This window comes from Triplophysa rosa, linkage group LG6, assembly GCF_024868665.1.
Source record: "Triplophysa rosa linkage group LG6, Trosa_1v2, whole genome shotgun sequence".
Classification (NCBI taxonomy): domain Eukaryota; kingdom Metazoa; phylum Chordata; class Actinopteri; order Cypriniformes; family Nemacheilidae; genus Triplophysa; species Triplophysa rosa.
In genome coordinates, this window is record NC_079895.1 from 12901252 (window position 1) to 12914624 (window position 13373).

A 13373-nucleotide genomic window follows, 5' to 3' on the forward strand; every position below is an offset into this window, starting at 1 on the left:
ATCGTAAGATATGTTTATGGTACCGCGACAACCCTAGTGGGCAGTGGTCTGACATATGGTGCCAAAGCACATTCGGCGACCCGAGTTCGAATCTTGGCTCGAGGTCATTTGCCGATCCCATTCCCCGCTCTCCTCCCTATACATTACTGTCTTCTCCTATCATACTGTCCAGTCCAATAAAGGCAAAATGCCCTTAAAACATCTTAAAAAAACATATTTAGACAGCTTTTGATAGTCACACTTAGTTAACATGTCAGTAGTTAAATGAATGAACTACACGTTTAAACTGACATCACACATCCACAAAAATGACTAACAACCATCACTTCAAAATCTTTGTAATAAAAAACTAAAAGCTGTTGTCGCAAAATGTGACGTGATAGTTTGAAATTGTTATCTAATCCAATGATTAAAAAAATATATTTCCCAATAATATTTGGGGTCACTGTGAGAGACAAATAGTGTCTTTAGCTGCAGGCAAAATGTGGGACAGCCATTCTGTGTGTATGATGTAAATAAATGATTGAAAATAAACTTAATTATGTATTTAGTCACTAATATGAATTCCTAAATTCATCTAACAGTTCGGAAATATTATTAAAACAGAAAAGCCCACCTTATTTATTAACATCATTATTAACATCGACGTTTATTAAATTTAAAGTTCTGTACACAACCACGGTGTTGACTTTGTTAAAAACGTACATATTTCTACGGCAGACACCAGAAAAAAACTCACATTGCTACTCCGAAAAACTCGTGCTTGGCCGTGGACACGACGACATCTGCTTGGCACAGCGCTTTGAGGTAATCTTCCTTACTGGGCATGAAACCCCAGTACTGGATGTGGTCAACCAACTGTTCTTTGGCTTCTGCAAAGATGTCTATAGTGGGAAGGAACGAAGAAGGGACACAGGCCTCAGTATCGATGTGTAGTAATTAGCAGAGAGAGGGTTGTTTAAAATTTTGGTCATATTTTGCGAGGAGATCAAATAAGCAAGGTCGTCATAAATTTGGACGTAAAATGAAAAGGCATACAAATAATCAATAACGTGATTCTATTAGCGAAATCAAAATAGATTAAAACCGTTTCAACGTGATTGCCTTCCGAGCAATCGTAAACATAATTTCATAACATGAGCGACCTTTACGATCTGTTTATTTCTTTTGGTCCAGTGGCTCTTTATGCCACAATAAAAGTTTGCATCTCAATATAAGAGATTGTGTTTCCTGTAAGTCTGGTTTTGGCAGCGTTAGTCATAGTTGGAGTGTGCATGCATGTAAATTAAATTAACACAACACCATAAATACTCAAGACTGTCTGAAGGATATTAAAACGTAATTGTCCACTAATGGGGAGTGTATTTTGCCAATAAAAATGGTGCCTGTGTGTGATAAACAGATGAACTTTGAACCTAAAGCTATCCACTTAACCAATTTGTTTCAAAGTTAAATAAAATGCATTTAATTACATTTGACCGTGATACCAGAAGTGTCATACACCTAAATCAACGTACAAATCTAAAGGAAGGATTAAAGAAATATACAAAAATAACTTTGAGATCTTGCTTTCATGCATCATGACTTGACTCCAAGAAGTCCAAAACTTTTAAAAGCTTACGTACATGTTATTTAAATACATTAACATGCTTATCAATTCAAAGAATCCCAGCGGCACACAATGTACCTGGAACGTCAGTGAAAGTCTCTCCCAGGACAGAAACTTCAAAGCTCAGCTGTCGTTCTTTGAGTTTCAGTAAGGTCTGGAAAAACAGCTGTGGGTCTTTGTCATGTTCCCTTCAGCCAAAAAAGAGACACAGCAGAAACAGAAGACATTCACATTTGGAAACAATAACATAATTCCTAATTAATTAATTAATAGCAGAAAGATGACAACAATATTATCAGCGGGGAATATTACACAGTAGGCAACATTTTGAAGAAAAAATTAAATGTTTTGCATAAAAATGGTACAGAATCAGAAACATTAGTGCCGATTTATTCTGTAAATCTGTATTATGGGAATTTTTTTTATCTGAGACCAAAGGCGGAAAGGGATTTTTTTAAATAAGAAAAATCAATGTGTGTTTTTAGTTTATAATAAAAAGACATGACTTAAGGTATGAACTACTGCATGTTTACGTTACCATTTCACTGCTGTCTGAAACCTTGTATCTCCACATTTCATGATTTGAATTTTTTGCCGTAAAGCAATTTTATTAGTCACCCTTGATGTTTGTCACTGGGTTTTGCAAATATCTAACCAATAAAATTTCCTGAAAAACAGCGAATTTGGACTTCCAAGATTACGTAAGGACAGTGCCGCTGTGCATGACATAGCAATATGGAAACAATAAAAAATGGACATGGTTAAAAACGCAAATATGGGTGATATCCTGAAAGCTCACTTGAAATGTCAGTGTTTGACATTAGATATTCCGAGTTCTTCTAAATCTGTAAATGAATGAAAATGCTAATACGATTATTTACATGTGAGGTGCCTGTTATGAGTTCTGAGAGTTCCTCTTCCAATCAAAAACAGTGTATACCTTCATTACACATCTGAAAGCTGAGGCCACATGTTCTGTCGCTGTGATCCATCCAGGCCGCTGATTGCTGGTGTGTTTCCATTAAAGTTCTGAGCTCGGCCAAGAGATCTGGTGAGCAGCTTTCTCAAAGTCAATCACTGGCAATGCTTCATTACTTCAAAAATAGCTCTCTCTGAAGTGTGCTTTCACATCTAATAACCTTCCATGTGGAGTACTTTAAAGAATAAGGTTTCGTTAAATGCACTTTAAATTGGACCTTTCCCCCGTAGGAATCTCATTGAACATTCTTGTCGAATTACATGTGATGGGTCTTATCAAACCGAGAAAACAACCTTCGGATGTACGTTGTGTGGATGAAGAGCTGATGTTTTAAAGCTGTGAGATCTATATTCTCTCGAGACAAGAACTGCTTTTTTATGTGACCGTGGGAAGGCAAAACTATTCGACCATAATCCAAAATGCCAAGAACACAAGTGTAGCACTAAAGACTAATGCAAAGTTAAGGAACACAATATATCATAGTTTTAAAGTGACAATCACCTGTAATCATTTAGTCACCCTACTCATTTCAAACCTGTATGACTTTCAATCTTCTGCAGAACACAAAAGAAGATAGTTTGAAGAATGTTGGTAACCGAACCACATTGGTAGCCATCAACTTGCATTCATTTTATGTCCATACAATAGACGTGAATGGGAACTGCCTTTGTCTGGTTACCAACTTTCTTCTAAATATATTCTTTTGGTGTTTTGCATCAGTAAGAAATGCACAGTGGTTTGAAATGACAAGATGGTGAGTAAATGATGACAGAATATCCCTTTCAATAACTATACGCTAAACAACCACACACTGTACATCATATAGTGACCCAGATATTCATGCAATATCATATAATGTCTGCTGATTCCCCCAGTCCAATGAATTCTGTCCCAACATGGCTATGAGACGCAACCCCAATTAAAGTATATTCAAAGGTCAAAACGGCCTACAAGCATGCCTAGCCCACACGTTAAAATGAAAATGATCGCGTCTGATGAAAAACTTCCCTCCTAAGACAATGACCTTCAACTCTTGAGTTTGAAAAGCTTGTCTTTGACCTAAACCGTGGAGCTGAAGTTCTGACACTTGAGTGGCGAGGTTCATCCACTCCATAGCACTGAGGTACGCAAGCGAACAACGGCCTTACAGAGCTCACAAAAGGGCCTTTGACAAATCTCTGAGCTTCTCAGCACCGTCGTTCTGTACGCAGTCGGAGAAGAAGCTCCTCACAAAAACGACAAACGTTGAAGGTCAAAAACAATTACCGGGGGCAGAAGCGCTTTGACAAAAGACACCTCCCACTTGGTTGGAATCTCCTCAGATGAGGTATTAGTGAAGGCTTATTTCCTCTCATTTCCGGTTCTTTTATGTTGCCTTTTCCCCCATGGCTTGACGTTGATTCCCTCATTAATTTTGCAGCCTCTTTTGATTCGCTACAATATGGATGTGATTGCTACCACCTCTGGACTAAGACTGGTTGACCTGCGGGGAGGTGACATGGCGACTACAGGGATGCTTATTACCAAGCCTGTCAGTCTAGTAACTAAAACAGACTGCATGAAGCCCGTGATGCCTTATTTCCTACTGGCAGCATAGCGGAGGGTTAATTAATATGTCAGTTATGTTATGCAGGGATTGCCGGGGCTCAACGTGCCTCTCGCACTAAAGCTGGGAGAGAGGAGGCCAGCGGTCGCGCTAACACACGCAACCACGGGATCACAGAAATGCGCTCGCAGCTGCTGTTTGCATGTTACATTGTGAACTGACTGCATTAAAGCGGATTAATAAACAAAACAAGTTTATTAGAGCTCAATTAGATCATTGAAATTTAGAGGCTACATTTAAGGGGCACAATGAGGTAAACAAAACGTATGGATGACCCAAATAAAGTTTTACAGTTTTTCTCGATTGCTAACACACAATTCATGAAACAACTCACCATTTTCTGACAACCATAAACACATTCTCAGAACAATACACCAACTTGTACAAACCCCACACACAAACAGCCTCAATTTGCAAAGGTTTAACCATGTTCTCATTCAGAAAACACAAACACACAATATAATTAACTGAAGTGTCAAGTTGTAAACTCAAATAGCACACATTTGTCCATCAGTAAACATTCAGTTGCAAAACTGATGACACACCAACCAGAATCTCAGGATAATATCAATAGGAGCACAGGTAAGTGTGCATCCTAGAATCATCTACTGCGCTTTATACTACTTACAGTAAACATTATAGACAGTATAATCACAGTACACACTTTATATGAGAGAAATTTCACTATTCTGTATCCAGTAAACTGTAGCATGTGTACACCCTCAAATTTGTGATTATCAAGTTTACAAATGTGCATTTGTAGCCTTTTTTTACCTGTTCCGTATTTTTGCAGAAAATAGTACACTTTTACGAAATTGGGCCAAAGGTGCAGAGGATTCCATATTTTGTACATCGCCTCCTATTGACAAATCGCCTCACTGTTTTGTTTCCTTTATCTTCTCTGTAAGTCGCTTTGGATAAAAGCATCTGCTAAATGTCTGAATGTAAATGTTATTTGTTCAGATGTGTACTGAATTGTGTTGCACGACCAGTTTAAATTGTTCTTTGGTTTTTGAACTTTTCTTGTCTTGTAAGATCATCTTCATCTACTTTACAGTAGTGTAATGTTTTATTTTTATTTTTTCCTAAAGCTCATTCTTGTACTTTTCTCTATGTGCACTCTTTTATGTTGTATATTCTAATAAACACTAAGCTGTCAAATTATTCTTAAGTCCAACAAAGAGATTTTAATAACAGTGTTTTGAATTGCTCTCACCAGTGTCTAAGACTATGTTGCAGTGTGGGTGATTTTGAGGGCTTGTGTGTCATATCTGGTGGAAAAGTTTGGTTTTTCAGCAAGTTTGAATGGTTTAGAGAAGAGAGCTTCATTTTGACCTGAAAATAGGATGTTTGGGGAATTGGGTGAGATGTTATGGATTTGTGTTCACTGTTTTGAGAATACGAGGCATAATTTCAAGAAATGTGTTTAAGCAATCGAGAAAAACTGTAAAAGGAAATTAGGATTTAAGTTTGGTTTGCATGGACAATCAAAAATGGGTCAAAGTATCGTAACACTATTATCGTGGACAACATATTTCAAAGTTTCGTTCAATGATTTAATGTTTTCATGATATCCACATATAAAGAAAAGATGCTATAAGTCAAATTTACTTTTTACTTTGTTTGTTGTGTGTTTTCTCTTCTTTTGGTCAATATATTTCACTTAAAATACAAGAGAAGAGTTCATTTGCAAAAACAGATAACTGATTTTTATTTAAATCATGTTTTTAATTGTGCATTCCAATTAGTATCAATCTAACTGCAGTTGGGTTGTTTTGATTAAACAATAATAACTCAATAATACAGCTAACTAACACAAAAAAACAAGAAAAACATGATTACATAATACAGTACATAAAACATGATTTTTGAACATTTTTAAAAACAGAGTTATCTGTTTTGCCAATAAACTCTAAGTGCAGGGAGCCAAAGAGAGAGAGTTTGTAACCATTTTGGGTCTTAGGGCAAAACTTTAAACGTGCTGAAATATTTACGATATTACAATGTTTAGAATTAATACCGATGATATCAATAATCATGTTTTTTAATATCACGTTTGTCGACAATAAGAATTGTGACAGCCCTATTCAAAACAACCAAGACTCTCATGAAAGCATTTAATGTGAAAAACATGTAAAAAATAATACATTGGCCCAAAAAAATAAAAAAATGTATTCTGTCTGTCAAACTAAGTTGAAAAAAAAAATATATATATATACAGTAGCTACTCTGCTAAGACATTTGACTTCATACATTCACTAAAATTCACCCAGACAGAATATAAAAATCACTGCTCAAAATGTCTGAGAAAAATGAAGTTAGTTATGAATAAGGGCATCATTTGTTTGCAAATGCAACTTGGTTTGCTGTTTTGTCATCTAATGCAATGAAATTCACAAATTTTTAAGAGTAACTTGGGTGTCTAAATCTTTTTTTGCAACCAATGTATATATATATATATATATATATATATATACATATATATATATATATATATATATGCTACTATTTGCTACTATCTATGACAAAAACTTTGAGTTTTGTCACCCTTGACCTTAGCGTGCAATGAGACAGAAACCAAATAAAACAAATAAGAAAAAAAGAGGTTCAGCAGGGACCCGACGAATCCTCATTAGCAGTCATCCGGTACCACTTAAAAGAATATGATCCTCTCATTTAGACAGCTATGATTAAATATTCCCCTTTAAGTCGCACCCATGAGGTGCATGTTTTAAAATTCAAACTCTATTTACTGCAAAAGCATGACGTTAAAGGATTCAAATAAGAAGGAAGCGAGAGGGGTAATTAATGGGGCTCTTGAAAGCCCAGGACTCAGTTATCTGGGGATTGATTAGGGTCAGTTGAAAATAGTGGAGGCAGATCCGTCTGTAAAACAAGACAAAACAAAAGGAAACGGTCAGATCACATTGCCATTTCTCGTGGGGTGGGATGTGTGGTGCGGCCTTAATGAGGGAATAACAACTATACATGAAAACGAACACGGTGACGTTTGGATTATTGTTTCGATCGTTCGTGTTAATGTTATGTAACCCTAATTCATTAGTTTTAACTGTGCAAACATCAAAAGTCTAATATTTTCTGGCATTCTGCCTTCGCCGGGTTGAATTCCTTTGTGGCGTTTGCAGACCTCTAACACACCGTGTCCTTCCAAAAGCAGTTATTTTCTAATGCCGGTCTCTGTGGCATGGCTTTGGCGATGAGCAGGGCACAGGAGGAGTCTGGGAACCACGCACGATCCGTGCCAGCACAGTGTGGCCATGCGTCAGTGCCTGCGTCTTTTTTTACTCGATTGGTACCCACTGCACAGTCTGGGAGGAATGAGAGATACACAAATATGTCTGGATTTCAAAAAAGAAAAAAAAGAAAAAAAAAAAGAGTATTTCATTGCGTAATTGCCTGTGGAGAATGATGGCGTAAAAGACAAAGGTCCAACAGAAGGGCAAGCCCATGTGACTGCCTGATTTACTGTAGTAGAGATGGTGTCTTTTAATAATGGCTGACGAATGTCCATGCTGCCTTTTGTGTGTTTGTGAGCGCATGTGCTTGTTGGTCACTGTGACAAACAAGGTTGGTTGAAAAAAAGCCTCTAGAGTGTTTAGTAAGAAGACATTTAAAACATTTAAAACAGTTTGCCCCAAGAAAAAATCTTTTCAGCATTTCTTTACAATCAACGTGAATGGGGACTCGCACAAAACAAAGGAGTTTGGGTTTTGAAAAAAAACACAAGGGTGAATAAATGAGAATTTTCATTTTCGGGGGAACTATCCCTTTAAGCCTCATTACATCAGCACCTGCAAACAGCTGCCCTCTCTGACCACTCGCCCTGGTCAACGCCTGCAATAAAACAGTCCTGTAATCCAACAGATGAAGACCTATCCAGGCCACATGGAGATTAACAATCTGCAACCAGTGATGACAAAAAGAGAGGCTGGAAAAAAAAAGGATGAAATGGGACACAGTGTCAGAGATAATCCAAGCCCCTTCTTATTTTTCCAGCAGCTCTCGCCCCGCATAAATCCTAATTTAACTCGGACCAAAGCCAGCGTTTATGAAGCACGGATGTTAACAGCGCTAATCCATCTGTGTTTTGCTCAATTTTGAAGAGATTACACAATGGGCGCTTTTGTTACCGATACAAGAGTAGTTGAATGACAGAGACACAACACAAACAAACATTGCAAAATCCCTTTGCCAGCATCAAACTTCGACACTGGTGGTCTTTTTGGTTGTTAATCAGATTTATGGGTGTTTTTTGGTAACGAAACGTGTCATTCACTGCCAAGAGATGAGCAAAGAGTCATGGGAGAAATATGTGGCTGGAGCAACACTTTCTATTTTCTTTTTACCTCAGTCCATGGCAGATGAGGTAGAGATACAATGCTGTTTGGTTTCCACTCATGCCAGAAAGAGTCTTAAAATATGGGGAGTGGAAGATATTTAAACTTCAACAAAAACCACAGAGCGATCCTGCGGGCAATCAAATATTTTCTCATGCCTCCCCCAACGGCCCCAGCGAACAAAACTCAGCGGCGAAGACATTTTCTTCTGCTGCTGCCTCTGCAATTGAGTTTATCTGTATGTACAAACTTTGCAAACTTCTCTTTGAATATTCCAACGGTGGCTTACGCCAAGATGGACTTTAGAAAATATTGGGATGATGCCGAAAAATATTACGCACAATCGTCGAGGGGGTCGGCTGAGAGATTTCATGCTCAGAATGGAACCAGGGGTCTATGCATGCATGTTTAATGCTGTTGTACCAAAACAAGCATGTTATCCATTTACCATGAATCTGCCCGACTGTCAAACAACTCCGTGGACAGTCCAAAGCAAATAACTCACAGAATGGTAGTTGTTGTATACAGCAGGCTGTTGTTTGAGGAATTTTTGTATGTTGCAAATGTTTGAAGTTTGCTGAGAAACAAGGATCTCACATTACAATTACATGTGAGCACTTTGTTTGGTGGGAACAGTGAAAGCTGGGGAGGTCATAATAAACTTTGTGGTCAAAAAAATCTATTACTTTCTACAATTCTTTAATTAAATTCCATTTTTTAATTGTATGAATTCAATATGCATAATCATAAAAATTCTAATATAAAAATATAATCACTCTCTTAAAAAGGTTCTAAAGATACATTTATGTTATCATTAACGTCTTACCAGCGATGTGGCCAGACTATGTGGAGTGGCCGGGGTTTCTCTCTCTCATCACACGGCCGACACGCTGGCTGATTTTGTGATGCTTCCAGATCTGGTGCCAAACTCGTAGTCTGCAGTCCTTCCTTTTGTAGTTTCTCTTCATGTGACTCATTTTCACTGCCCAATGAGAACGCTACAGAGTCACTGATTAGGCACACTTCTTTCAGTCACTTCTGTCTTCATAAATTTTCATAACAGAATTAAAATCAAATAATTGTTTTACAACAGTTGATATGTAATTCATGCCCATGTTATACTTGCTTCACGGATTTAAAAGCATACTTCAATTAGACATACTGGATCAAAAACGGTGTTTGTAGTCTGCACGTTCTGTGAATCTGTTCTGTAATATATAACTCTGATTTAATTATTCATTTGCTTTATCACTGAAATTTGAAAAAAGAAATGTAAAAAAAGTTCATAAAAAGGTTTTTAAAAAAGTCTCTGCATGGCACTACATTTTAAATGTAGTTTTCAGAAAAATATTTCTGGCAAATGATAAATATGGTTATGTTACCTTGAAACTGATGTGTCAGTGTGGTGTTGAGCAGCCGGACTGTAGATATTAACATGCCGCTCTGAATGCCTGAGACGTTTGTGTGCAGGCAGGAATCTGAAGACAAAGGAAAAAAAGTCCTTTAACATTATATGAGAAACACAATAAAAAAGTCTGAGAAAGAAAGAAAGAAAGAAAGAAAGAAAGAAAGAAAGAAAGAAAGAAAGAAAGAAAGAAAGAAAGAAAGAAAGAAAGAAAGAAAGAAAGAAAGAAACTGTCAACACATTTCTAATTGCTCCCCTTCATATATGTTTTTTCTCTAACCTTTATTGATTCTTATAATGAAAAACGACACAGGCAGCAAATAATTCATATGCTACACCAGTCAGAACATTACAAGTTAAAGTAAAATAAACAAAAATGTAACTAAAACCACATTTAAAAAAAGAAAACGGGCCTCATGTGGCATTTCTTTCTCTCCCCGGCCCTAAAATATGTCGAGCGCACAGCCAGAGTGATGTATTCTGCAACCACCACGATTATTACAAGTTAAAGAAGTTAAAACAAGTCACATTTTCACGTAATTCTCTGCCAAAAGCAATCCATAAAGCACAGAAAGTACTTTCTCGGTTCTGTGCGACTGCAGAGCCCGTGCGCTGCCTCCATGGCACCGCCAGTCCTAATTGTAGGTTGTGTGATGGACGCGGGCCAATTAGCTGCTTGAGAGTGAGATTCCCTCATGCTTACTGATGCGCTATTATTTTTTCACTGGAGCAAAACTGAAGGCACTCCTAAAATCTAAAAAGAAGCAGTCTTTGGTTGCCTTAAGTGAGAATTATGGAATGAAAGATGCAAAGCACGATCTTAAAATGATCGTTCACCCAAAAATAGATATTCTGTCATTTACTCACCCTCTTGTCATTTCAAACCTGTATGACTTTCTTACTTCCACAGAACACAACAGAATTTTAACTTTGGGGTGAACTATCACAAAAATGTGCTATGCTTTAACCATTTCAAAACAATGAAACAGTACAGTTACATTAAATTTGACTGAACAAAGTAGATGTCTTAGTGGAACTTATAAATGTATTTATTTAGTGAGCCAAAGTCTTTGTGGTAAAGAGAAGCAAGCAATACATGACAAACTACCAACCGATTTAGCGCGACTTCCCACAATATGTTTGTAATATACACAAAGTGCTGGAGAATTCATCGACTTCAAAACAAAGAGATCTGTAATGGCTGTTGAGCGTTCAGAGTTACATACAGACATGTGCGCTTGCTTACCAAAACATGAAGCACTATTTTAACGCCCAAGTTAGTTACCAGTCACAAGTGATCGTACAATGAGAGAAAGCAATACGTCATTTCCCTTTTCAACCATGTTGAGATCATACTCTAAAGAAAGTGTTTCCAGGTTCACCGGTGCTATAACACACGCATGCATGTTTATGCATTCTGACTTCACTTTCATCTAGATAAAAACAATTATATAAAGCATTAGTCAAACACAGACAGGTAAATTGTGCTCTGTACACAAAAACCTTCAAAGAAAACCGTTAAATGTCCACAAAGCCTTCGCCGAGGTCTTTAGAAGAAGTCGTTTCAGAAGCAATGCATTCATCTCTGCGAATACGCATTCAGAAGCAATCAATGGCCATCAAAATATGAAACATCACAATGTCATCGTCATTCTCCAAACGTCCCCGAGAACGACAGAGTATCAATGAAAGCAGTCACTCAACAGTTCACCTCCATTAGATTAGCCATTGATAGAAGTGCCAGGGAAGAGTTTCGCAATGGATGAATTAACTAACAGATGTGGACAGGAGAGCCAGGCTGCATAAAGCAGCACTAAAGAGATGACAAGAAGGTGGGTTCAGCAAGGTATGAGCGATGGAGCCGGGAGGAAAATTTCATTTCGAGGGGCAATTTGAAAATTACACGAGGAGGTTTTGACTAGGCAATAAAAACGAAGCCGCATCCACCGGCAGGGGAGGGAGAACGCCACCAATTAGCTTATTTATAAATCAGACGCAATTTCGGTGATGACTTTTACCTTGCGTTTGATTAAATGCGAAAGGATGGCTGCAGGAAAGTGGGGGGAAATCAAAGTCAAAAATCATTTCATCTAATTTCCTTTATTGGCAATAATCACAAGCAGTCTCTTTTTCCCAGGCTAATGAAAAATTCCATTGATCTTGAGGTCGGCCGCTGCGACGGCTCAAAAGCGGAGGGAGCTACTGTACATGTGAGCTGTGCTAAGTTTCTTCAGCAACTCCTGCAGTTTGGGAAGTTTTTCCGTGACGCTCAGGATAACTTGCTCTTAGCTTAGTCGAAAGAATTTGTTGAATTACCACAGATAACGATTTTGATTTGTCACTTCAACATTGTGGTTACAGTAATGTGCTTTGTAACCGAGGCTCATACTGTACATCAAATCTGTTGTTTTGCAAAAATATGTATAGAGTTGTCCAAATTGTTTGTCTCGTATTTGTGATAGTATCGTTGCAATTGGCCAATAAAGTTATTAGTCACCAACTTGGTGTTAGGTTAAGATGTAGCAGGTGGCTTTTGTTTAGACTTCTGGCTGCTTTAATATCACTGGAAAATATTATATTAGGGATGTAACAATATTATCGATATCGCGTTATCGCAATAGCAAAATTGTCTCAATATTATCATCATCACATGACTGTATGAAACGATAGGTCTTCCGGGCCTAACATAGAGAGTGTTAGAAAAAACAATGGATGTTACCTTTGGCAAGGTCCATCTGGTGCAATTATTTTATTTTATAAAAGGGATTTTTAGGTCATTTGAGCAATCTCAGATTCGCTTAATAGGACTAGGTGTTATAATCCCACTATTTCAACACAGTTGAATTGCCCAATAGGACATTTCCCACGCCTTATGCATGACAGGGGAAGCAGTCAAGAATATGAATAGAGGAAAGGAGGTCTGAGGTTTCACTGGGTTCGTCGGGTAGGCATCCTCTGTGTTTGGGGGATAAATGATTATAGAAATACATAGCATACTTACCTTTCCTTGCTATTATCAGAGAGACATCTCATGAGTTGTGTGTCCAATCCCACTTTCATCACATCCATTATCCTGAGTAAAAGATGCCTTTTGGTTAGGTGCTGCTGATAATGCCCTTTGTATGGTTCCCATCAATGCAACACATCGTCAGTTGTGGACCTCAGCTTCATTGGGTGTTTCGGCCCTTTATCACAAGACGCCCTCAGCCAAGGGAGGCCCACCGCAGGTTGATCAGACCACTGGCCAGTTCTTGATTATCCTCCACTGGACCTGTCCTCTGAAAGTGACCTATTGTCAGCTATGGTGACCTCTGCATTTAACACATCCAGTAGTGAACTCACGCACTGCAAGTTGTGAACACACAAACCTCCGGAGCAGTGGGCAGCTATCACTGCAGCGCCAGGGGAGCAAGTGG

The 13373-nt window shown here is 38.0% G+C and overlaps 1 protein-coding gene across 4 annotated transcripts in view; it reads right to left on the reverse strand.

Moving 5' to 3' along the window:
• Positions 1–13373, reverse strand: part of gtdc1 (glycosyltransferase-like domain containing 1) — a 44570-nt gene that overhangs the window by 10646 nt on the left and 20551 nt on the right. For all 4 annotated transcript variants that reach the window (XR_008963130.1, XM_057335997.1, XM_057335998.1 and 1 more), the window contains exons 5-8: positions 9935–10030; positions 9379–9534; positions 1688–1797; positions 740–884 (exon numbers count right to left, since the gene is read on the reverse strand). Coding sequence is in view for 3 of the 4 variants with exons in the window: in XM_057335997.1 (XP_057191980.1) it covers positions 740–884; positions 1688–1797; positions 9379–9534; positions 9935–10030 (507 nt within the window). In the remaining variant the exon portion in view is untranslated. The remainder of the gene's footprint in view (positions 1–739; positions 885–1687; positions 1798–9378; positions 9535–9934; positions 10031–13373) is intronic.